This window comes from Phallusia mammillata, chromosome 3 (genome assembly GCF_965637545.1).
Source record: "Phallusia mammillata chromosome 3, kaPhaMamm4.hap1.1, whole genome shotgun sequence".
NCBI classification, from domain to species: domain Eukaryota; kingdom Metazoa; phylum Chordata; class Ascidiacea; order Phlebobranchia; family Ascidiidae; genus Phallusia; species Phallusia mammillata.
In genome coordinates this window covers 30,098,726-30,124,815 of record NC_137254.1, presented here as the reverse complement: position 1 = coordinate 30,124,815, position 26,090 = coordinate 30,098,726, and the positions used below count along the sequence as shown (strand labels likewise).

General features: G+C 35.8%; 3 protein-coding genes across 8 annotated transcripts; 1 reads left to right on the top strand and 2 right to left on the bottom strand.

Annotated features, from left to right (window-relative positions):
* Positions 1-137: 137 nt before the first annotated feature.
* On the bottom strand, positions 138-10,888 carry LOC145217855 (uncharacterized). 3 transcript variants are annotated; one of them, XR_013857509.1, is made up of 4 exons: positions 10,635-10,870; positions 6,658-6,769; positions 991-1,236; positions 138-498 (listed from the first exon to the last, which is right to left on the bottom strand). XR_013857509.1 is itself a non-coding variant. In XM_080085198.1 (4 exons), the coding sequence occupies exons 3-4, from the start codon at positions 6,367-6,369 to the stop codon at positions 2,232-2,234; spliced, it is 3,111 nt and encodes a 1,036-aa protein (XP_079941324.1). In that variant the 5' UTR covers positions 6,370-6,454; positions 6,658-6,769; positions 10,635-10,888; the 3' UTR covers positions 1,269-2,231. The 3 variants fall into 3 exon arrangements, 2 of the variants coding, with proteins under 2 accessions (XP_079941324.1, XP_079941323.1); XM_080085198.1 differs by lacking the exons at positions 138-498; positions 991-1,236 and adding exons at positions 1,269-3,715; positions 4,743-6,454 and having other exon boundaries at positions 10,635-10,888; XM_080085197.1 differs by lacking the exons at positions 138-498; positions 991-1,236 and adding exons at positions 1,269-3,715; positions 4,743-6,397 and having other exon boundaries at positions 10,635-10,887.
* A 596-nt stretch (positions 10,889-11,484) lies between these two features.
* On the bottom strand, positions 11,485-19,582 carry LOC145217853 (uncharacterized). 3 transcript variants are annotated; one of them, XM_080085195.1, is made up of 5 exons: positions 17,853-19,582; positions 15,439-17,304; positions 13,019-13,202; positions 12,729-12,829; positions 11,485-12,039 (listed from the first exon to the last, which is right to left on the bottom strand). In XM_080085195.1, exons 1-2 carry the CDS (start codon positions 19,492-19,494, stop codon positions 15,488-15,490), a joined length of 3,459 nt encoding a protein of 1,152 aa, XP_079941321.1. In that variant the 5' UTR covers positions 19,495-19,582; the 3' UTR covers positions 11,485-12,039; positions 12,729-12,829; positions 13,019-13,202; positions 15,439-15,487. The 3 variants fall into 3 exon arrangements, with proteins under 3 accessions (XP_079941321.1, XP_079941322.1, XP_079941320.1); XM_080085196.1 differs by having other exon boundaries at positions 13,019-17,304; positions 17,853-18,537; positions 18,798-18,863; XM_080085194.1 differs by having other exon boundaries at positions 13,019-17,304.
* Positions 19,583-21,344: 1,762 nt separating this feature from the next.
* Positions 21,345-25,620, top strand: LOC145218802 (exosome complex exonuclease RRP44-like). 2 transcript variants are annotated; one of them, XM_080086206.1, is made up of 2 exons: positions 21,345-21,698; positions 22,800-25,620. In XM_080086206.1, the coding sequence occupies exon 2, from the start codon at positions 22,816-22,818 to the stop codon at positions 25,573-25,575; it is 2,760 nt and encodes a 919-aa protein (XP_079942332.1). In that variant the 5' UTR covers positions 21,345-21,698; positions 22,800-22,815; the 3' UTR covers positions 25,576-25,620. The 2 variants fall into 2 exon arrangements, with proteins under 2 accessions (XP_079942332.1, XP_079942331.1); XM_080086205.1 differs by lacking the exon at positions 21,345-21,698 and adding an exon at positions 22,259-22,335.
* The last annotated feature ends 470 nt before the right edge of the window (positions 25,621-26,090 follow it).

Below are 26,090 nucleotides of genomic sequence, written 5' to 3'. Positions count from 1 at the left end.
GCGCTTTTTGAAAAAGAAAACAGCTTTTAGTGGATGTTTTTGGTGATTCTACACCTGCGCCCCCCCCGGAAGAAAGGGCCCTGGTTAAGAACCACTTGTCTAAACTAATATGATTAAAACCATTTGGACCAACGCCATTGTGTATGCGAAAATTATTTTGAATGAAAATAATCGAGATCTCTCTCGAAACGAATGGACTAATACAATAAAAGACAAATAACAAAAACAACGAAAAAAGTCACAGCGTTTCAGCATAGCTAAGTCGTAACTTTGGTAAAACAACACTTTAATCATTATACCCCCTGCAACGACGAAGACACACGACAACATATAAAGTTCCAGACTATATATAAAGTTTACGCCATAACCACAAGGCAAGAATAAATCTGCAGTGCTGATTCAAACCAAGATACTGACAAACAGTTATTTTATTCTTTTGGGTTGTTTCTCTTCGAAAGGTGGATTTTTTTTCTCCACAGCCTTTTCAACCTCGAAGGCCTGAAAAGTGCAAAAAGTTGCTGTATATAAAAGAACAATAACAACTAATCAGACATAGCAATAACCAAGAGAAAATCTATAGATAAACCGGCTGAAAATAATACTTTATTTAGTGTTTTGCAGTTTTAATTGTTAATTTTTTTCCAGTGAAGTAGGTAAGTAATTTAAAGAAAACAGTAATATCACACAAATTCATGAATATAAAAACCTAATAGCTGTAAAATTATACTAAATTGCTTCAACAAGACTTTATACCCATCCATGCCTCTGTAAACAGTAAGTAGATAAATACTACAGAAAAATTCAACGTTAAACAAACTTATTAGGTATTGGGCCTTTACTTTTTCGAAATTCAAATTGTAATATTATCATTTTGTGCTGTTGTTTGCACAATTTCGTTTATTGAAACAATGAAGTTTAATTAAGTTTTACTTTTTTTAACAGCCTAAAAAAAGATTAACTGCAAAGAAAACAGACAAAAGCTTATTTTACCAAACTTTTCCAACTGATGTTCAATTAGTTTCATCCGGCTGAAGTTGGTGGACCGTGTTAAACTCGCTCATGCGTATTATAAACTCCATTGCAGCCTCTCTTGAGCGAGCAGCATTCAAAAGATTCACTTCGAACAGCATAGGGGCTAACAAGCTTGCAAAGCCTTCATGCAGTCCAGGTGTTGTTTACAGACTGTGCAACTAAAGCATCTTGCATTTACATGTCTGTACTTTTATTGGTGAAGTTCTGAAACACAAAAGATTATGTATTAATAAAGCCTCCTAAGATATAACATGGTAATTATTTTGTAAAACAAATATAGCAAACACAAAACAATCTCACAATGGTAAAAAGATTTGTTGTTTTTACAAAAAGCTACACCACAATAGTTATTCTGATGGCAACAATTTGTATTAATACTTCTTTCCCTAAACTGCCTCGCTATTTTCAGATTGGGCGTTTAATTACATGTAAAAATAGCAAACAAAAATGCATAAAGTTGTCATAACCAACGGAGCTAAAAATTTGAAATTAGATTTTGTAAAAAAAATACAAAAAACAAACAAACACATATTCATTTTAAAATCCCATTAAAAACAGCTTGATTTAATTGCTGCATTCACTAAGCACAAATCTAGCATGACCAACTTGGGAAATATACGGGATAAAATGTATGTACCAGCTTAAGATTGCCATTTGGGGTTACATAAAATTGCTACAAGAAAAAGCCATATAATGACATTATTTATTACTACATTTTTTTATGGTTTTAGAATGCAGTTATCCATACATTGTTGTAACCCATGACAGACCAGAGTTTGGTACTTTTGATTTACAATATAGTTCATAGTTTGTCTGTATTTTGTTACTTTTTTATTATGTTTACAACAAATTCTGATATTTTGTAGCCCCACTTACACCTATAAAGCAGATTGAGATTTTTCAAGCCACCACCGACATTTTGAGAGCTTTCTCTCTGATGTGTGTTGCGTTTCATGGCAAAATTCCCATATTTTATATGCCACTTCAAAATTTTCTACAGCTGACTTGTGCTGTTTCTGTCCAAAGAAGCATTTTCCCAAGTTAAACCTGCACCATGCCATGGAATGGTCTAACTCAATTTTCTGTGTTATTTGTTCACGGATTTCTAATTCACATTGAAACTCCTGAGCAGCTTCAACAAACTGTGATTCAGCGTAATGACACTGACCAAGCAGTTTGTGGCAATCAGCAATTTCCTTCTAATTTTCCTCTTTGTCTGTTTCCAGAATGCCTTTGTCAAGTAAAGTCAATTCCCTCGCTTTTTTGTAGTTTCCCATTTCATAGTATGCCTTGGCCATTTGGAAATAACAGACAGCAATATCAAATTCATAATCATCTCCGTCGTCATTATCACTATCATCAGATTTATTGTCTACACTGGAATCTGGTTCATGCTCAATTTCATTTTGCAGTTTTTTCAAAATTGCAAGTTGCTTTTCATAGCATTCTAGAGCCTCTTTGTAGGCACCCATTCGAAAACAAGTGAAACCAATGTCCTGATAGCGCTGAACCATTTCATCGTCCTCTGCTGTTTTTTCATTACTGTCCTGCAACAAATCCAAGTATTCTCCGTAATATTTTGCTGCATCAGCAAAGCGACGCATGCATTTTAGACAGGTGGCAGTCCACAATGCTATAGATTTTGACTCACTGCTTTCAAATACACCACTTCTCAGAGAGCACTCATAAAGCTCGAGCGCCTTTCTAAACAATGACTGTCGACAGAAACAGCAGCCCAGCCGAAAAATACAGAAGTAGTAGAACTTTTTATGCTCCTCAAAATCTGGTAGCCTGGCTATTTCATCTATAGAATCTTCATAATACTTCTGTGCTATTTCAAATTCTTGTTCACTGTAGAACGAACGTCCAATTAACATTTGGCAACTGACATGAAGCAAAACAAATTCACTGCCATAGTTCGCTGCGTTAATATGTTTAACTTTATTTGCATGAAGTTCCATCTCATAAAGAAAGTTCGAGTCATCTTTAATTACAGCTAGAAAGTCGCAACAATGAGCCATCATAGTCAAACAATTAACCTGAAAAAGTGGATTAGTTTCAGCATTTTGCACACCTAATGCCTTTTTATAACAATCCAAAGATTGTGAGTATTGCTGCTGTTGATATTTTGCTAAGCCTTGCATTAAATAACACAGTGCAACTGAGTTCTTGAATCTATAAGTCTGCCAGATTTTTCGTGCTTTTCCAAAATAAGCATAAGCATGATTATTCATGCCCAGTTCCATAAAAGCTTTTGCTAAAGCAAAATTGCCGGCTGCTATAGATAAGCTAAAACGGTTTGGAGACTTCTGCATGACGGAAATTGCTGTTTCTAGATTATGCATCATATTCACTTCAAATCTGTCCATCTCTTTAGAAAATATTTTTGGTTTGTATCTAAAACCAGAAATTCGCAAATCCCTAGGTACATGAATGTTTTGCAATGGGCCTGCCATTTCACTTGTTGCTTCAAAAATAATAAAAGATCTGTGAAACTGCTGAATGTGATCAAAATTGGTTTCCAGAAAATATTTGCCCATATGGTCCAGCCAATAGTCTTTATCCAAATGTTTTTTCATCCACTTAAAACATTTTCCTTTCACGACCAACAGTTTAACTTTGTCTTCTTGTATATAATGACATTCGGCATCAACCAGTGCACGATGAATTGCTAAACTTGCATCTAGAATATAAACACAAACAAATAAGTTTTGTCTGTAATAGTGTATTGTGTTTGTGTATTACTTATATGATAAGATACTATAACACACATAATTGACATAGGGATTATTACTTAATTTGCTTGATGAAAGAAATGACCACAAAATTAAACTAATTTTGCAAGAAATGGGGATAGAATCTACAAAAAAACGCACAGTTATTTTTGGTGGAACATTACTAAAATCATTTCAGCTAAAACTTTTGTTTATTTTATTGGGTAAAATGAAACATGGCAACACAAATGCACTAGAACAGCGGTCAGCAACCCCTGGCATAAGTGGCGAGGTTAGCATGCAAGGTGACCATTAATTGCCTGAAAGGTGATTATTCATGGCACACCATGTGATTTAGAAGTTCCTATTTATGTACTTTTTAAATTTTGAACTATTAAAATACATACTATGATGTAAATACCTAAAAACCCAGTCTGAAAGTAAGAATTATCCAGTTTTGGTTTAATATACATAACAGCTGGCATATATCATTATTACACACAAAAAGGGTTGGCATACAAAGTGATTATGTTTTTAACACGGCAAAAAATCAGCAAATGGCATTTAAAGGTTGCTAACAACTGCATTAGGACAATCAACCAGTCTAATACTGCTGCACAACATTACACTGAAATAATAGTTGAAAACTTGAACTTAAACTGCGCTTCAGTGGCAAAGCACTTCAGCTATGCTCAGACCAAAATACAACACATTAAGTCAAAAAAGTAGATAATTGGTGAATGAAGGCTGAATGCACTGTAGTTATCTTTATTTGGAAACAAGTATATGACAAGAGCGTATGATAAAATAAGCTTGTCAAGTAACCAATCAAAACCTATTCCTAATTATGTACAAAAACATATGTTACTTACATTTGAATTAAAGTTAAAAAGGTATTGATTTTAGTAAAAAGACCTGTACGTGTTTAACAGGTAAATTCAAGCTGTTGTCAAGTAATTGGTACTTTATAATGTAAAAATAAACAAATTAGCATACCTAGAAGGTTGACAAATGGCGTTTCCAAATCCATATCCAGAAGCAAGTCAACAGCTTTGGGACTTTTTAAGTGAACGAGGGAATAAAAAACTATGTTTTTCAACCAAAGTTCATCACCATCATCACAGTTTTCTGACAACTGCTTGCAGCCAGCAATAGCTTTTTTAAATAATCCCAGCTCATAATAAGCAAGAGGTGCAAACACATTCTTCCAACATTTGTCATTTTGTTCAAGCACCAAGTCATATATTGTCAAAACACATTTGAGGTACTTGACAGCATTTTCTGTTCCCACAATTTCAACAAATGATGGCACAGATTCATTTGAGCCAACAAACAAATAACTATCCATCTTCAACTGGACATTAACAGCTACAAGACTTATAAGTTCAAGACAGGATGCTATGTTGTCATCTATAGTATTGATCTCACAAATCTGGTCAACAGCTGCTTTGCATCTTCGAGCTCTGGATAACATCAAATAATTTAAGTCAATATTTTTTACACTCCTTCTGTATTTGCGACTTGTCAATGATGTAATTGCATTCCAATCATCTTTAAGTTCCTTATTAAATGGTAAAGTTTGCTCTTGCATTGCCTCAAGTTTTGTGAATAATGCTTCATCACCAGATAGAAAAACCACATCTTTGTTAACGGCAGGTTCATTGCATCGATAATTTAAAGGAGAATGGTTCTTAAAGTTTTCGAATGTTAACATAGGTGGTGGGAGATTTAGTTGGTCTGCGAACATGTCTAGTTGCCTTGTTGGTTTAAGAAACTGAATAGGAAGGTAGTTATATACTTGGCCATCCAATAAATCATTTAGAACCCCTGTGACAAAAGTTTTGGGCAAAACAACAGCATCACCCAAGCACAAAACCACATGAAAAATAAGTGACAAGTTCTTAAAATATGTTTTTATTAGTTGTCTGTGGCCTTTAACTTCTGGGGTTTCTAGAACAAACAAATTTTGAAGATCTGAATAAGGATTGATAAGTTTCAAAGCAATCATTGACCTCTCTCCCACTAATGCATATTGACAAGGCGGCCGACCTAAAATCTCAAAACACTTTTCCAAAATGGAGGTAACTATTGATGTGTATTCAAGTTTTCTTGCTTTAAGCAGAGCAAATAAAGAATCTCCATTTTCGTTTTCACCAAAAGAAAGATTACTTAATTTAGCTTCAAATGATTTTATCATCGTTATGAGTTGTACTTGGACTGTGTTTGCAACCTCATTCAAGTTTTCATCCTGTCTTTCTGCATTGGCAAACTTCAAAATATTTTTGCCGATACTATGCAAATCTGTACTGGCAGTTTTACCCATACAGGATGCTTTCAACAAAATTAAACTTTGAAGAAATAAAAGTTGAACCAATCCATCTTTATTCTTGGCTAAGCTTGCAAGTTCAAGTTGAACACTTGAAAGTTTCAAATACAAGTCGCTTAAGACCGATTTAAAATCTTCGTTTTGTGCAGATGTTATCTCATAATGTGATATTAGTTCAAGTAAAACATACTTGCAAGCTTTTAGGTAATAACTTTCTTGGAGTTCATAAAATTTTCTCACCCTCCCGTGAAGTAGATTGGTAAAAGTGTTGTAGCAGAACTTCAGCTGAACTTCCATCTTATTATGCTTGGTGAATGATTTCAAACTAAAGCAAGATTCACACCAGACGCATTTGACGGCAAGTGATGATTTCAAAAAATAGCTCAAAACAATAAGAGGACTGTAACACCAATAAATTTCACAACTAACACAAAAGTTTTTTTACTATCCCTAAAACAAAGGCCGCGATGCCACTTAATATTGTAAGTAAATATTTGCTAAAACACAAAGAGCTTAACTCACAGCACATACATGGACTTAATAAACTCTAATGTCAACATAACTGAGTCGAAACTAAAGTCTCACCTGTGTGTATTGTTGTCCTATGACAAACACAGTGATTATTCATCTTATGTTGTTTTGTTGCAGGGTATTGATGATGTTTTGCTCATATTATACATAAGGTCAGCAAAGTGTCCTTCAAAAAATAAAAAAATACTGCAAAAAGATTAAGCAACAAGTTAAAAAGTAAGATACATAAAGGGTGCTTTCCTATGTACTTGTAATTTATAAATGATACACTTTACCTAATGGTTAACAACATACAGCATTTGCCATATACACAACAGTTGTTACACAACACTAATTCCATTACTGTATTGAAATTCCTGTGTTTGTTTCTCAACACATCACAAGGTATTCATACTGTGCCATTACTTATTAGGAAAGTCAAACTAGAAAAAAGCCGAAGTACATTTATTCTGACCAGGCTTTAAAATTTCTGGTCCACATTGTTATTACATCATAGGCATGTTTAAGTGGTAAAGAATTTAAAAGAACAAAAAAAATTAAATGAAAATTGTGGTGATTCCATTGAAATTGAATCCAAGTGTGAAGGTTTTGTTGAGCACTGTGAATATTCCAGACTCTAAACAAAATGTTACTATGGCCGGGTATTTATATCTACACGATTTGTTTTCTCACAACCAAAGCAATGGTAAATATATGATGTTTTTATAACCAATTTCCAGAAAAACAGCCGAACCATTCAGGCTAATGTACACAGTACAATGAGATTACCAGCAGAAAGATAAACAGAACAAGCAAATAAAGCTAACCTGATATTTATGAGTCCGTGGAATTAAATAAAATACTAAATAAAAAACTGTATTAATTTCTTACACAATGTATTATACATGTTAAATCATGATTGTCATTTATTAGATTTCCAGTTTTTTTCAAATATCTTGACCACATTTCCATTTGTGTTTGGTTACTCTAATGCAGTGGTTCTCAACTCATTTCAGACCATGGACCACCAGTTCAACTAGAAGAGTGGCTTTCTGATATACTTCCATTTTATATATTCTATACGATATTTACCAATTAACTATACACATCATTTGATCTACACATACGATTGTTTTTGTAAACAAAAACTGATGGGTCCCAACACGCGCGTTTGTGCGGATTTACAGTAAACAAATGTTGCGGTGATTTTTACATTCTTAAGGACAAATTTTTAGAAAGCATTAACCCAACAATAAAAAAAAATTGTTCGTATTCTTTTTGCACTATTATTGTCATGTAATTACAAAATTAAAAAAACGTAACAAAGACTTAAATCTAATCTCTTGCTTTGACCCAGATATAGTCCTCCAAGGTCGGGTTTTGAACACAATTTTTTTAGAAAGCTGTAACAGTTGTGTTACAGACACTGTAAATTAAAAAGCAATTTGCTACAAGTGTATACATAACAAATTGTTTTTCATTTAACTTTGTTTCGCAAAACGAGTACCATTGACCAGTAGTAACCTCTCAGGGTGCACACGCCAAACGACTGTTTGACCTTTTGACACCGTTTTCAATAGCACACCGTCATTCGTGTTCAACAATACTGTTAAGCCTAATTTATACATGCCTTGAGTATTGACTCCTTAATTGATTGTCAAAAAAAACGCTACGTTATGAAGAAAGTTCTGAGCTGTGTTTGTAATACCGACTAGTTGACCTTAAGTAACCCATGATCATGCGGCAGCCAACCTGACAACGAGCATTTTAAAAAACATTTATTTGGCAAAACTCAAGTTAATTTTTTCATCTTAACTTTTATTAACAAAGTTTTTCTTGACATATACAAAACCGAAGCACGGTTATTAGGTTTAAATCACGTCATAGGTGTAAAACTTTCGCCAAAACTGAAAATGTGAGTGACCACTTAATAAAACGACATAGCATTGCTGTGCAAAACAGCTGATTTCTAATCACTGAAACGACAAGTCGTAAAACGTCTGTCCGACGTCAAGCTGAGCCCTCCCGCTATCGTAAACCAGTGAGTTACTCTCTTGGTACTTCTGCCTACAGTGTCTTTCTTGACCAAACGGGCGTTAGACACATTTATGTTTCGGGGGCCTATGGGTGAACCTCTGGGTCATACGGGGTCAAAATTCACATGGACCATCTTTAGACCAATATCTGCAATGTGTGTAAATTTGAAAAAGTTTGAACCATTCTTTCTAGACCAAAACGTGGGAACAATAGCCGCGCTAAAAATTTCACGTTTTGGGGGGCTGTGGGTGAACCGGGGGATCAAACAGGGTCAAAATTTACATGGACCATCTTTAGACCAATATCTTTAATGTGTGTAAATTTGAAAAAGTTTGAACCATTCTTTCTTGACCAAAACGTGGGAACAAATCTGCGTTAGAAAGAAAAAAAGAAAAAAGAAAAAAGAAAAAAAGAAAAAAAAAATATAGACAAAAACAATATGTGTCCCCTTCAGGGAAGGGGACCCATAATTAAATGAATATCATGTACCAGTCATTGTTAAGTAAGGATATGGAAAGCATCTACAACAAGCATAGTAGCTTGAAATATATCCCTTTAATACAGAATTTCGAGGAGTGATATCAAACAACTGACAGCTAACAATAATTACCCAACAACTTGAATAAACTTTATTATACTGACTGTTCAGTAAATTATATGCCAATAATTAAAGTTTATCACCAAATATAATTAATGCCCTGTGGGCCACCCAAAGCATCATCATGGACCACCAGTTGAGAACCACTGCTCTAATGCATTGATGTTTCACTGTCTTCACTACTTGCATTTGCTCAGTGCAATTTGTATCATCCTGGCGGAAAAAGATTTAATATGCAACGAACAAGTACGAAAAATAAAAAAGTTTAAGTGGTTTAGGTAAACCGAGACTGCAAGAACTGAGAAATTTTAAATATCTACAAAGTTTAGAAAAGCTAGAGATAAAAAATGAAGATTTTAATACTATGTTCAAAGCTTTGCTCATACAAACAAATATGTGAAGGTCAAGCACTTGTTGTTTTGATTTGTTATTTGACTTTGGTCGCTGCTATTTTAAACCTGCAGCATTATCAAGAGGCCTTGGATGTATTTCAAAATAAGGGCTTTCTCCGTGGCTCAAACCTATTTTGTCTCAATAACATCAAAATAAATACCAATTCTCAGTTGGCCAATGCTTCTATAAGTTAAAGTATGATGATGCTATAAAGAGCTACGAGAAATGCTTAGAAATTCTGGATCACCAAGTCACTGGCCCCTAATAGTTTATGAATGAAAAGTCTTTGCCAGAAGAAAACAGTCAAAGTTATTTTTGTCTGTTCAACAATACAACATTTTGGTATTATAATTGCTAAGGTTAGTGCTGTCAACATAATGTATTGGTGCTCCAAATTTAATTTCTGTAAAAAAAACGTTGCTGAGAATCTTCCAATTTGAGATGGTGATAAAAGCTAACCACAGGCAGATGTGATGACAGTCAATGGAGGTTGTTCTAATTTAGTTTTTTTTTACATAAAAAATTAACATTACAAGAAATAATGAATGTAATGTATCACAAATAACTACAGTGTTAGCAAATTGAAAGAATTCTGGAAAACTTGTAGTTATTAACAAATTCTAATGAGTCGTGCGCACCCAATACCCAGTCTGCAGAGCATGATAGCTGTATAAGCAAGTTGTTTTGAAAAAATGCACGCCAATTGTTTGTGATTGCAATTTAGCACAAAATACCATCTGGCCTTGTTAATCATATGCATTTAAGCCACTATAGCAGTCCACCCTTACCCTGATGAAGGGAATATAACTTCGGTATAAAAATACATTTGCCAGAAGAGCTTTATAAATTTGACATTATGCCTGGCAGCAATAGCTTATATATAGCAGTCCACGTCCGAGATCTCGCCGGGAACTGCAGTATTCTGCAGATTGGGTCATGGCTCAATACTACAGTTTGCTTTGTTTCACTACTCATGAAGAACAAAATACTTGGTTAACAATGATGATAATTAATGCAAACTTACTTTTGCAGTATTCCTTCTTCCGAGTGCGTCTGTGCATAACTCCATTGTTTATGTAGAGGAAAAATGTAAGTCATCATTAATAAATCCAATAGTAATAACAAAAAACTTCATTTGCGGAGCTGATACACCACAAAAGTGTTATAAGCTTCTGCGATTTATTTATGTTGATACATATCCTTAATTAAACCAAACAATTAGCATTTGTTTCAGCTCAACAAACAAGCGACGTAAACTCGTAAAGTTATTAGGTTTGTGTTTGTAAAGTTTCAACTATTGTAACAACTGAACTAAACACGCTTTAAAAGTGCCCATAGGGACCAATATTGCGTATCCCCCTTTCTATGCCATTAAATACAAAAATAGGCCCAAAGCCTTTGTGTTCTTCAGTGCATCAATATCAACTGACTTTCCCAATGGTGTTTATTCGCATAAGAGGGGAATTACCCCTCATGCCCTTAGCTGGTAAACTACCTAAAACGATACTTTATTTCAGTTTCACCAGAATCAAAATTCTAAAGCAATTTGCCTCCTTGACAATTATTACGAGTTGCTAACTTGCTATAACCTTAAACCCTATTTAAACGCTGTTATGGTTCGTTTTCCTTTACCAACGACGTTAAATTTTGTGCCATTAGGGTCACTAAACATATAACCAACTTCAGACATCCTGGCAATTAACATTTTAAAAGCAGTCTGTACAGGTATATAACTGCCTACTTCATTTAAATTTGTTTAAGACTTATAAATCTATAGCAAACGCTAAGTTGTAAAACATGAATTATTTTAAATAAAATAATCGAGAACTCCATCGAAATGAATGGACTAATACAATAAAGGATAAATAACAAAATACACATAGCGCAAATGTCGTTTAATTAGCATAGCTCAGTCGAAAAGTTGGCAATAGGACGCATAAAGTCCCCTTGAAATGCCAAAGACACACGACAGCATTTAAAAAGTTCCACACTATATGTTATGTTTATGTCATATAGCAAGGAAATCTGCATTCAAATTAAAAAAAACATTCAACCCCAAAGAAGATTGACAAGACCTTAGCAATGACAATGAAATACGATGACAAAAACAAACTAGAAGTGTGGCTTAGCAGATTTTGTTGTTGCATAACCTATTTTAAAACATTATTATATTTCCTATGCTTGTTTTGTATTGGGTCCCATATTAGCCATCATCTTAAAGGATGCAGAAATTCTCCTTGAAACGCCAAAGACACACGACAGCATATAAAGTTCCAGACTATATACAATGTTTACGCCAGGGGTGGGCAACCTTTGTTACTGTAGGGCCAATTACAAACGTCCAAATTGGATCGAGGGCCGCACATGTGGGTTGTTTCTCTTCGAAAGGGGGAATTTTTTTCTCCACAGTCTCTCAGGTTTCAACCTCCCTAAAAAGTGCAATAGTTGTACATAAAAGAACAATAATAATTTTTCTAGCAAGTTACATTAAGTTTCTTTATCACCTAAGATGAACAGCACTGAATAGGGATGGGCCAAAATTGGAAATTCTCTGTTAAGTCGAGCACCGAGCATCTCACGTTAATGCTCGGTGCTCGGCCGAGCACGCTCGGTGCATTATGACGTCACAAAAAATCCCCTTTCTACCTTTTAGCTCTACAAGGCCTCTTACGTCACCAGCGGTGTATTAAGCTGTTACAGGCCTCAGAAATACACGTTTTTCCACAATCTAATACATTTGAAAAATCATTTGTTTTTGTTCATAGACACCCTTTCGAACACTAGTTACCTAGGTTAGCAGGGCATGAATATGCAAATATAATGCTCGGGTCAGTTTGTGCAACTGCTCGGCCGAGCACCGAGCATCAAAAATAGCGATGCTCGGTACCGAGTACTCGGGTTCTGGCTCGGCGCATCCCTAGCACTAAAGCATTCCCGCAGACCAGTGAACATGGCACACACATCAATAAATATGTCATGTCCATTATAATTGGATTCAGTAGAATGGCTTTGGGCCCGGGGTTGTATGATACAATTTTTTATGTATTTTTGCTTTAAATGTTGTTGCTTTTGCTATTTTCAAATTGTTAGAGTTAGATGGAGGTATTTTGTCACTCACCCAGCAAATATTCCTGCCAGCTTTTTCAAAGGTAATAGTTGTACTACTTGTTGATTGGTAACAGCATTTATTTTTTATCAAATCCAATTGTGAGGAGCATCCTGTTGGGCAGAAAAATACAAAGTTAAGTCAATTCTTTCAAACACTAAAAAAGACATTTTTACAGTGAATCTAAAACTGCATATGGAATGTATTTTATTGCATATTAAATAAGAAAAAAAAGGGTTCTATCGTAATGTGTTTAGCCATCGATACTTTTGAAAAAAGTACAAATTTGAAAATAAATTTACCTCATGCATTTTTTATCGACAGTGGATGGAATAGAATATGGCATGTCCACTTTTTGCCACTCTATCAGTCAACCATAGTGGTGCTTTGTAACCAAGAAAAATTTCACCATTACTGTTGATTGTTGTTTGAAGGTTTTGACATTCGACTTAGATTAGGCAGCTTACATTTTTCGCATACTCATTCCTGTCAACAAGAATTCTTTGTCAAAGAAACAAACTTAATATCATGTAAATTAATTTCGGTAAAACTAGAATCACACCAAGCATTAACTAACAACTGTAACAATATCAACATGGCTATGCACATAAAGATTTTACAAAACAATCTCCGAAACAAATCCAACCATTCACAGTAATGAATAATATTAAATCTCAACTATGCGGTGAAACTTCTAATTGCACAAAAAAACACTTTTTAAAAAACACCAAAAAAGGATGAAGATTTAAGGATTGTTGTTTTACAGCCAATCAATTGCAACGCATTTGTTCACAAAACAATCTATGAAATAGGTCTTAGCTGTCACAGAAACAGATAAGACTAGAATGGTGGCTTTCTGATATACTTCCATTTTATATATTCTATACGATATTTACCAATTTACTATACATATCATTTGATCTACACATATGATTGTTTTTGTAAACAAAACTGATGGGTCCCCACACGCGTGTTTTTGCGGATTTATGGTAAACAAATGTTGCGGTGATTTTTTAATTCTTAAGGACAAATTTTTAGAAAGCATTAACCCAACAATAAAAAAATTTTGTTTGTATTTTTTTGCACTATTATTGTCGTATAATTACAAAAACAATAAAAAAGAACGAAACAAATACTTTCAATTTAATCTCTTGCTTTGACCCAGATATTGTCGTCCAAGGTCGGGTTTTAAACACAATTTTTTTCTAGAAATCTGTAACAGTTGTGTTACAGACAATAAAAAAGCGATTTGCTGCAAGTGTATACATAACTTTTCATTTAACTTTGTTTCGCAAAACGAGTTTTTCATTTAACTTTGTTTCGCAAACGAGTACCATTGACCTGTAGTAACCTTTAGGGTGTACACACCAAACGACTGTTTGACCTTTTGACACCGTTTTCAATAACACGCCGTCCTTGGTGTTCAACAACACCGTTTGACCTAATATATACATGCCTTGAGTATTTGATTCAAAAAAAAAAAACGCTACGTTATGACGTAAGAAAGTTCTGAACTGTGTTAGTAATACCTACTAATTGACCTTAAGTAACCCGTGGTCATGCAGCGGCCAACCTGACACTAAGCATTTAAAAAAAACTTTTATCTTGCAAAAAAGTCAAGTTTATTTTTTCATATTTAGTTTGTTTAAGAAAGTTTTGCTTGACATATACGAAACCAAAGCACGCTTATTAGGTTTAAATCACGTCATAGGTGTGAAACCTTTGTCAAAACTGAAAATGTGAGTGATAACTTAATAAAACGACATAGCATTGCTGTGCAAAACAGCTGATTTCTAATCACCGAAAAGACGTCTCGTAAAACGTCTGTCCAACGTCAAGCTGAGCCCTCCCGCTCTGCCCTATTATTCGTAAACGTACTCTCTTGGGACTTCTGCCTACAGTGTCTTTCTTGACCAAATGAGCGTTAGACACATTTACGTTTCGGGGGCCTGTGGGTGTGTCGCTGGGTCATTCGGGGTCAAACTTCAGGTGGACCAAGTTCAGATTTATATCTAACATATGTCCAAATTTCAATAAATTTGAAGCACTCTTTCTTTACTAAACGAGCGTTACAAACTAGCATTAAAAATTTTACGTTTCGGGGGCCTGTGGGTGAACCGCTGGGTAATTTGGGATCAAACTTCTGGTGGACCCAGTTTGGATTAATATCTAACATATGTCCAAATTTCAATAAATTTGAAGCACGCTTTCTTCACTAAACAAGCGTTACAAACCAGCGTTAAAAATTTTACGTTTCGGGGGCCTGTGGGTGAACCGCTGGGTAATTTGGGGTCAAACTTCAGGTGGACCAAGTTTGGATTAATATCTAACATATGTCCAAATTTGAATAAATTTGAAGCACTCTTTCTTGACCAAATGCGTCTCACAAACCAGCGTTAGACAGAAAAAAGAAAAAAAGAAAAAAAAAATACGGACAAAAACAATATGTGTCCCCTTCAGGGAAGGGGACCCATAATTAAATCTCAATCATGCAGCAAAACGTACAATTGCACAACAAAAACTTAAAAAATAACACCAAAAACAATAAAGATTTCAAGGATTGTTGTTTTACAGCCAGTCATTCTTTACTTCAAATCTGACATGTTTACAAAATAATCCGTGAGATACACTTAAATATTCACAGCAAGACAGCCTACAAACAAGATATAATACAGTCAGGTAAACTATCACAGTTTTCAAATTACATACAAAACAAGCTTACTTTTGAAGATAAAGTTTTGAAGATATGTGTAACTGAAAAAACACAGGTTTCATAGTCTTTGCTCTTTTCCCCATTGGGAATTGGAGCGATTAGCAACTGATCTAGATTTTTTTATCCACCACGCACATCTTATAATTTTTCTTACAGATTTTAGATGGTTCACATCACAGTATTTCCAAATTTCAATTGCCACTTCAAATTGCTCTGCAGCTAATCTATGCTGCCTAAGCCCAAAGTAGCATTTTCCTAAGTTAAATTTGCACCATGCCAGTCCATTATCCATAATAGCCTTCTCTGTTATCTGTTCACGTATGTTCATTTCACACTTAAACTCTTTAGCAGCTTCTGCAAACTGTGACTCAGCGTAATAACACTGACCAAGCAGTTTGTGACAAAAAGCAATTTCTTTCGAGCATCCACGAACAAAGATGTCGTTTTGATCTTTCTGGTTTTCTTCTTTGTATTCATCTCTTTGCAAAATGTTGAGGTACAGCAAAGTAATTTCTCTTGCTTTCTCATAATTACCTAGCCTATAGTAAACTTTGGCGGAATGAAATTGACATGAAGCAATGCGGACTTCATACCTCGACTTGGGATGTTCGGCTTGTCTTTGCAAAAGAATGGTCTTGAGTTTGTCATAACTTTCAAGAGATTCTTTGTACCTCCCAATCACACAGGTGGCAAATCCATGTGTTGTAAAATAATCAAAGGCAACAGGATCAGTCATTAAATCTTCACTAACCATTGTTGTTCTTATGACATAAAACTCTTCCAAATACTTCAATGCTTCATGATACTGTTGCATTCTGTTTAAGCAAGTCCCATACCATAAGGCAACTGTGCTTTGTGTTCTGCTGACAAACATATTGCTTCTTAGGGAGAGTTCAAAAAGGTTAAGAGCTTCTGAAAACCTTGACTGTCGGCATAAACAACAACCCAGCCTCCATTTGTTGAAGTAATAAAATGGCTGATGATCTTTAAAGTCTGGTAGATGAAAAACTGTATCTATAGAATCTTCATACAATTTCTGAGCTACTTCAAATTCAAGTTCATCATAAAAGGAACGTCCAATCAGCATTTGACAACTCACAGTTAGCAAAACAAATTTACTGCCATAGTTTATTGAGTTAATTTCCTTGACTTTATTTGTGTAAACTTCCATCTCATATATGTCACCCAGCATATGACAACAGTGTGCCATGGTAGTAAAAACAGTAGCTTCATGTAGGGTTCCTTTTTCTCTGTTTCTTTTTGTACTTTCAATGGCCATTGCTTTTCTGTAGAGCTCCATAGATCGTGAAAACTCTTTATTCAGGTATGTCACCAGACCTTGCATTCTATAACACAACACAGTTCTTTCAACAAATCCATTATTTTGCCAAATTCTCCGAGCTTCATCGAAGTAAGTAAGAGCATCCACATAAAACTGCAATGCAAAGCAAGCTTTAGCCAATGCAAAATTGCCAATTGCGATTGCTAAGCTAAATCGATTCGGAAACTTGTTTAAAACATGCAGCAAATAAAGCATTCTACCCGCAAATTTATAGCAGACTTTTTTATCAAGATCTGAAAGGAACTTGTATTTTAGACAAGAAATTCCAAAATCCGGGGGCATATCTAGGTTAAGCAGAACACCCATCAAAATTCCGGTGGCCTCAAAGATTTTCAACGCTTTCTCAAACTGCAATATCTGATCAAAGCATGTCTCCTGCAATAAGTAAAACTTTTGCCTGGACCCATTGTCTTTGTGAAGACTTTTGACATGTTGCAAAATTTCATTTTCTTTTTCGAAAATTTTTTCAGCATGCTCATCTTGCCAAGTGCTTCCAAAATTGAGTTGAAAATCTCGACAAACCAAAATTGCATCTGAAACAAAATTAATTTCAATTACAATGAAGAAACGATTCTGTTAATCTAAAACTTTAGAACTATTTGTTTGCAAAAATCTAAAAACCATGTGTATAAACGGAAGATAAACCAATGATAAGCTACATTTTTAATTTAGGGTACACTAAACTCAAATTTGCAATCAGCGTAATAACAATTAAACAGCATTGCATGTACAAGCATTATGTTTATGTTCCCAACTACACATATTATAAGGACTGCCTAGGAAATGATTTAACATAAAGAAGTTCATAAAAACATGACATCATTACTGTTAAAATAGTGATATATATTTATTTTTATATATTGCCCCAACAGCTTCATCAGTGTGTCATTCAAGTATCAGTATGTCATTCAAGTATCAGTATGTCATTCAAGTATCAGTATGTCATTCAAGTATCAGTATGTCATTCAAGTAAAAAAAGTTATTCCCAACTATTAAAAGACAGGGTATTAAAAATGAAAGGCAAACCTGACTGCACATTTAAGAATAAAACATCCAACACTTTTACAATGCAATAACATACCTAGCAGGTTGACAAATGGCTCATCTAAATCCATATCCACAAGCAAGTCAACAGCTTTGGGATTTCTTAAATGAACAAGGGAATAAAAAACTATGTTTTTTAACCAAGGGTCATCACCATCATCACAGTTTTCTGACAACTGCTTGCAGCCAGCAATAGCTTCTTCAAATAATCCCAGCTCATAATAAGCAAGAGGTGCAAACACATTCTTCCAACACTTGTCATTTTCATATATTGTCAAAACACATTTGAGGAACTTAACAGCATTTTCTGTTCCTACAATTTCAACAAATGATGGCACAGATTCATTTGAACCAACCAACAAATAACTATCCATCTTCAACTGGACATTAAGAGCTACAACTTTTATAAATTCAAGACATGATGCTATGTTGTCATCTATAGTATTGATCTCACTGGTCAACAGCTGCTGGTCAACAGCTGCTTTGCATCTTCGAGCTCTGGATAACATCAAATAGTTTAAGTCAACATTATTTTCATCTCTTCTCAGCTTGCGACTTGTCAATGATGTAATTGCATTCCAATCATCTTCAATTTCATCTTTAAATGGCAAAGTTTGCTCTTGCATTGCCTGAAGTTTTGTGAATAATGCTTCATCACCAGATAGAAAAACCACATCTTTGTTAACGGCAGGTTCATTGCATTGATTCTGGCTGTGAAATGGCTGTAAAACAGAATAGTTTTCAAAGTTTTCGTATGTCAACATTGGAGGTGGGAGATTTATTTGATCGTCAACCAATCTTTGTTGCATTGTTGGGCCAAGAAAAATAATGGGAAGATAGTTGGTTGTTTTGCATCTCAAAAAATCATTTAAAACCCTTGTAACTAATGTTTTGGGCAATACAACAGCTTCACTCAAGCACAAAACCACATGTAAAATAAGTGACAAGTTTTTAAAATATGTTTTTATTAGTTGTCTGTCACCTTTGACTTCTGGGGTTTTCAGAACAAAACAATTTTGAAGATCTGAATAAGGATTGATAAGCTTTGAAGCAATCATTGACCTCCTTCCTACAAGTGCATATTGACAAGGTGGCCTACCAAGAACTTCAATACACTTTTCCAAAATGGAGATAATTATACAGTTGTATTCATCTCTTTTTGCTTTATGGACAGAAAATAAAAATTCTGCCCTTTTTGCATCATCAATTGCAAGTTCAGAAAGATGGACGAAATTACTTTGGAGAGATTTTAACAAATCCATGAGCTGTATTTCAATTATGTTCGCAAACTTATTCAGGTTTACATTCTGAAGTTCTGCTTTGGTAAACTTCAAAACCTTATTGCTGATTGTACACAAATCTGTACTAGCAGTTTTACCCACACTGGATGCTTTCAACAATATTAAACTTTGAAAAAATGCAAGTTGATTAAATCCATCTTCATTCTGAGATAAGCTTGCAAGTTGAAGTTGAACACTTGAAAGTTTTAAATGCAAATCATTTAAATTCTTTTTAATATCTTCATCTTCCTGTTTAATCTCACTTTGCGATATTAGTTCAACTAAAACGTACTTGCAAGCTTTCAGGTAATAACTATCTTGGAGTTTATAAAGTTTCCTCACTCTTCCATGAAGCAGATTGGTAAAAGTGTTGTAACAGAACTTTATCTGAATCCCCATGTCAAACTTGTGTTTGCACAGAATTTTAAAACAAACCTATTTTTGCATTCTGTTAAAGTGAACAAAAAAAATTGAATTCAAAGCATTATATCTCCCAAAACAGCTGACACAAGGACTTTCTGTGATATCAGTACCATAAATAGCTAAGATGCCACTTGACTTATTGGATAAATATTTGTTAAAATAACAATATGGGATGTCAAAGCATCGAGCCAGTAAATGATAAGCTGCAGACAGTGCACACTGTTTTAATCTTTCGTCACCAGCTGCACTAATGTGATCTTATAGGTCGAAACAGTGTTCACTGTCTGCAGCTTATCATTTTCGGACTTTGATAAACAAAAACTTCAGGGCATGCGCACACACTAAGCCACTAGAATATACACAACCATTGCCTGCAATTCATGGACAGTACTCCAATAATATGTGAAATCAATGCAATGCTTAGCCTCTAAATGCAATGTCTTATCCTGTCCAAACCAAACCAATGTATATATGTGTTTCCTCCAGTTTGTTAGGGGTGGTACTAAACACTGCGTGGTACGTAAAGTTTATGCAGTATAAAGCTTGTCCAACACTACTGAGATGAAATATCCATTAAGCATTTTATTATCTTGCGACTAACAAAAAGATTATTCATGTTTTGTTTCTTGTTTGTGTGACTAAGGCGAGGTTGCACAACCATTTTTCTATAAAGACCATACCACTTATCCCTCTGTTTTTATTTATATCAGGGGTTGGCAACCTTTCTCTACTGCAGACCGTTTTTGAAACTGAAATTTTATCGCAGACCGGCCCTCGAAAAACTACAAATATTTAACAATGAAAATGCAGAAACTAGTATATTATCCCTGGGATACATGAGAAAAATATTTTAAAGCATTTAACCTTAAAAAATATACGGACTGGTAATGAACTTGTCGCAGACCGGTACCAAGCCACAGACCGGTGGTTGCAGACCACTGGTATATATATATATATATATTATTGATGTAAAAATGGAGAATTTTTCATAGAATATCCCATCTACTGGTGTCTAAAAGTCAGATAGATTTTTACTTTATCCATTGAATTAGCTGAAAGATCTGACAATTTGTCTTAATTGTCTATGATGTCTCTTTTTTAACAATTCATTTATTTTGTTTTTTCTTTGTTTACAGCCCCCATAAGTATTCGTAATAATTCACAGTAAACAGAACAAGTCAAAGCATTGCAAGAAAAATGGATCAGCTTGAACCATACATGGTTATAACATGTAGCTGACCCCAACTCTTTCTGCACTGTTATGTTGGTTTTTGGCAAACAATATGTAGACTATGGGCCAATTCAAACCAGATTTTAAAGGCTACATTATTAGCAAAAGAGTTTTATTTATTCCATGACCACCATTATGCGCACAATCCAAAATAAAGGTGCACCAAGTGATCTTAAGGTGCACCAAGTGTTATAACGGTGCACCAAGTGGTGATAATAATGCACCAAGCGATCCAAGCGATCCAAGTGATCCTGTATATTTTAGATGCACCCCCGCACCAGTCTGCAGAACATGGCAGTTCCCGACGAGATCTCGCGCATGCAGGACCTACATGTCCCCGCGTGCACGACCCGTAAGTTCGCATGTAAGGCCAATTTTAGCAGGCGCACAGCAAGTAAAAGAGGTCAAGACAGGCCAATTAAATGCCTTTGGTGCAAAATTTTCGCGTGCAAACCCAAAAAATTTTTTCAAAAACAATCGCACGTGCAGCTGCCATACTCTGCAGACTGGCCCCCGCATGTGTCCATACGGCCTCAGGTTGTGCAACCCTGGCTGTAGAATTCAAGCAGTGTGCTAATTCTACCTTTCAGTCTCTTGACTGGCAGAATAAGATAGCCGGTTTCAGATGCACTTTATTTTCAGTGATTTAAAACGGATTTTTGACCACCTTATTTAAATAGAATCAAAACGTCACAATTACAAACAGTCCAAACAATTTACCTTATATAACATAAAATTATCCAACTCAGCAAAGTTTAATACAACACCACAGACTTAGATACTGCTGAAACAATGACTGGGCTACACGTGCAGAGACAAAAAACCGAGAAAGCAGGACGCACATAAAGTTGGCAGTTATGTCGTCACAATGAACGTATAGGTCACGGGTTACAACGGCGGGAAAAGTTCTTGCCATTGGGGAGCGTTACTGTCCGTTACACTGGCTAAGGTATTTATTTTTAGTGACCAACGTTTAATGTTACGGATGTTATTTATTAGAAACCCTTGCACCAAACACAAGTTATTGCGCACTAAATTACACAAAAACATAACTTGGCGTCGGTACAGGCGTTATATTTTCTGCATCCAAAGGTGCCTTTCATTCATTGATACAGCAAAGAAAATATAAGTGCAGGGTCCTAAGATTAACGTTGAGAATGTTGAAATGGGACAGTGGGTTGCCTTTGGACCCCTAGCAACGTGCACCCCCTAGCATTTAAAGGTGATTTCCCCATCTATTTTCACACAGACACTTGTAAAAACATTGCTTTTACATTAGGGGGTGTCCCATAAACTACCCCGTGATATCAAGGTATTTATACGGTTGAGTTGAGAATGTCTTGATTTATCTTAATTTAGTATATGTACCTGTCCTAAAACTGTTGTAATAAATTGCAAACGTCATATGTGGTTGTTTGCTAATAGACTTTATTTTAAACGAGTTTAATTAATTTATAAAATGCAAAATGTTACCTTGGTTGTTTTATATTTCTATGGGCGTTTTCTACTTGCCAAGTTGCCATGTGTGTTGTAAATTGTAATGGATGTAGACTTTTTTAAGTCTGTTTTTATTTCCAATCATTAAAGTAAGTTTTAATAGTTGGGCTTGCTAATACTTGATCTGTTGTTAATGTTACTTTTAACCACACTTGACTGGTGAAGTAACATAATGTACATTAAGTTTATAGAGCTATTCTGGCAAATGTATTTTTGAGCTCTATAAAACTTGATACTATGCCTGGCAGCAATAGCTTAATTATAATGTACATTGTCAGTAATTAGAGTTCTGACATGATGTAGCCTATATTCTTGGTTGTGGTTTTATATATTTAAGAGCATTCTTTATTCCTTGTCCTGTCGAGTTTGTTTTTACTTAAAACTGAACGATAAAAACCAATTGTCAAAGAGCTTTTACCTCTGGGGTTATTGTTACATGGGCGTAATTTTGCCTTAATAAATTTTGACATTGGGTTAAGTTTGTGAGCAAATCTGATGTTAGGTGTGTTTGAGAAAGAAGATTGTCTGCATATTTACAGATTTATTTTTGCAGACAACAATTACACAAAATGCTGAAATCGAAAGTGTTAATGGTAAAAACCAGGTCGGGCAAAATCCTGAAAATTGTTCGAGAGCACTATCTACGGGATGACATTGACAACGGGCTTAACGGTGTTGATTTGGATGATCATCCAATGCTAGAGAATGACCTGATTTCTTCTGAGCATTACATTATACCGGATACAAATGTGGTTCTAAAACAAATGGATGTTTTGGAGCATTCATGCATGAGAAATGTGATCATACTGCAAACAGTGATGAGAGAAACTAAGCACCGATCAGCACCGATCTACAAGCGTCTGAGGACTATTACTCAGAATAAGGATAAAAAATTTCATGTGTTTACCAATGAGCATTCCATCGATACATGGTGTGAGCGGAGACCTAAAGAATCAAGTAATGATTATAACGATCGGTTTATTCGCGTTGCAACCCAGTTTTATAATGAATGCTTATCTGAAAGAAACCAGAAGGCTGTGCTTTTGACCAATGATAAAGCTAACTGTGACTTGGCTAAAAAAGAAGGCTTGCTTGCAGTAACTGTTGAAGATTATGTCCGCAACATTGTTGGCTTTCCAGAGCTTCTTGATAAACTTGCTAAAGCGGATGAAGCAATGGAGGTAGACAAATCAATTTCCTATCCAGAACACCTTAAACTTTCACAGCTCCAAACGGGCATCAAATCTGGAAGGTTTAAGCAGGGTAAACTTAATATCAGCCGTCAGAACTATCTTGAAGGCAAGGTGCTACCTCAGGGTGAAGGTAGCAAGGAGATTTTAATTCAAGGTCGCATGCACCTAAATCGTGCTGTAAATGAAGACATTGTAGCTGTGGAAATGCTACCTGAGAATCAGTGGTCATTGCCGAGTGATGTTATCTTGGATGTTTCTGTGCAACCTGGAGCGGAAATTAGTGAGTCTCATGCAGAGGATTTGAAAAAGAAACATGGCATACCAACAGGAAAAGTGGTGGGAATTATCAAGCGAAGTTGGCGGTCTTATTGTGGAATTCTGGAAAGCTTTGGAAGTCCTGACATGACTCGGCATCTGTTTACACCAGCAGAGCGACGAATACCCAGGATTAGGATTGAAACAAGACAAGCTAAATTGCTGATTGGTCAACGCATCGTCGTGGCGATTGATTCTTGGCCGCGGTTTTCAAAATATCCTCAAGGACATTTTGTAAAAGCGCTCGGTGAAATCGGAGACAAGGACACAGAGAACAAAGTGCTTCTTCTTGAGCATGACGTAGCACATGAGCCATTTTCACAAGCGGTGTTGAATTGTTTACCTTCAGCAAACTGGTCTATTCCAGATGAGGAACTGCGGAAACGGGAAGATTTAAGAGGTCTTCCTATATGTAGCGTTGATCCTCCAGGTTGCACAGATATTGACGATTGCTTACATCTTCGTGAGTGGACAGATGGAAATTTAGAAGTTGGTGTTCATATCGCAGATGTAACACATTTTATTAGACCAGGAACTGCCTTAGATATAGAGGCACGAAGCCGTGGTACAACAGTTTATTTATGTGACAAGAGAATTGATATGGTTCCAGAGCTTTTATCATCAAACTTGTGTTCTCTCCGCGACGATGGAGACCGCTTGGCATTTTCCTGCATTTGGGTTATGAATCACAATGCTGAAATCATTAGCACAAGGTTTTGCAAATCTGTGATTAGGTCCAAAGCCTCTATGACATATGCTCAAGCACAAATGCTAATTGATGATGCAACACAGAATGATGATGTCACAATAGGACTGAGGGGGCTAAATAAATTAGCAAAGATTCTGAAGGCAAGAAGAACGCTCAATGGTGCCCTAAGTCTGTCTTCGCCAGAAGTTCGTTTTCATGTTGATAGCGAAACACATGATCCTATTGATTTAGAAACCAAGAAACTTAGAGACACAAACTCGATGGTCGAAGAATTTATGTTGCTCGCCAATTGCTCTGTGGCTGAAAAAATACAAAAAGAGTTTTCTGATTGTGCAGTTTTGCGGCGACATCCAGAACCACCAAAGTCCAATTTTGATGTCCTTGTCAATGCAGCAAGGACTAGAGGACTGGAACTAAGCATCAACACATCAAGGGAGCTTGCTTTGTCTTTGGACGAAGCTGAAAAACCAGCAGAAAATGTCCATCCATACATTTCTGTGCTGTTGCGGATCCTTGCAACACGGTGTATGTACCAAGCTGTGTATTTTTGCAGTGGCCTTGAATCTGATTTTAGGCATTACGGTTTGGCTGCACCAATATACACCCATTTTACATCTCCTATTCGTCGCTATTCAGACATTATGGTCCATAGGCTTCTGGCCGCAAGCATCGGTGCAGATTCCACTTTTTCGGATCTCCTCAACAAACAAGAAATCCAGCAGATCTGCAACAACTTGAATTTCAGACACAGGATGGCGCAGTATGCTCAACGCGCTTCGGTCGCTCTGCATACCCAGATGTTCTTTCGTGGCAAAATGGTGGACGAGCAGGGATTTATTATCGTGGTCCGAAAGAACGCGGTTCAGGTATTAATTCCCAAGTACGGGCTGGAAGGAACCGTTTTCCTTGACCGCGATCACCAAGGCAACGCGGTTGGCACTAGCAACCTGGAGTACAATGAAGACGCATGTGAGATTGTTGCCAACGGCGTCTTGTTGAAGGTTTTTGATGAGGTTACAGTGCAAATATCACATGATGCAAGCAACATTCAGCACCAAAGAATTAACCTTCATTTGATGAAACCGAAGATTGAAGGAATAAGTGCGCCCTAAATTGTGCTGCTTTTTTGCAACTGTAATACAAGTTTTATTGCTGTATTCGATAGCTTTGTGTTCTGTTTGAGAGACGGTTTAAAAATAATACGATTGATTTCAGTGGTAAAGTATTAGGCTTGAAAAAATAGGATTTTGGGGGTAAAAGCAGGGGTGGAAAACATAGCCACACTAGCGGACTGGTAATAAAATGGTGTATACCCCTGAGTTAAAGTGTTAGGATTCGGTAAAAGTTTTTTCTTCTAAAAAATCAGCTCTGTTTTCGATTGAGCCTTGCTACAACGAAGTATAACTACGGGAACCTGCTCCCCACGGCAAATTTAGTCTTTGCTGCAAACATTGGACACCGTATATAAACATTAAATACCGTATATATAAGCTATTGCTGCCAGGCATAATGTCATTAGATACCGTAGCCTACAAAAAAGTAACGGCATTTACGAAATTGTTTAGGCCTACAATCATGTACATTGTACGTCATAGTGAGGCGTGACGTCAAAACCATTTCAGCTTCC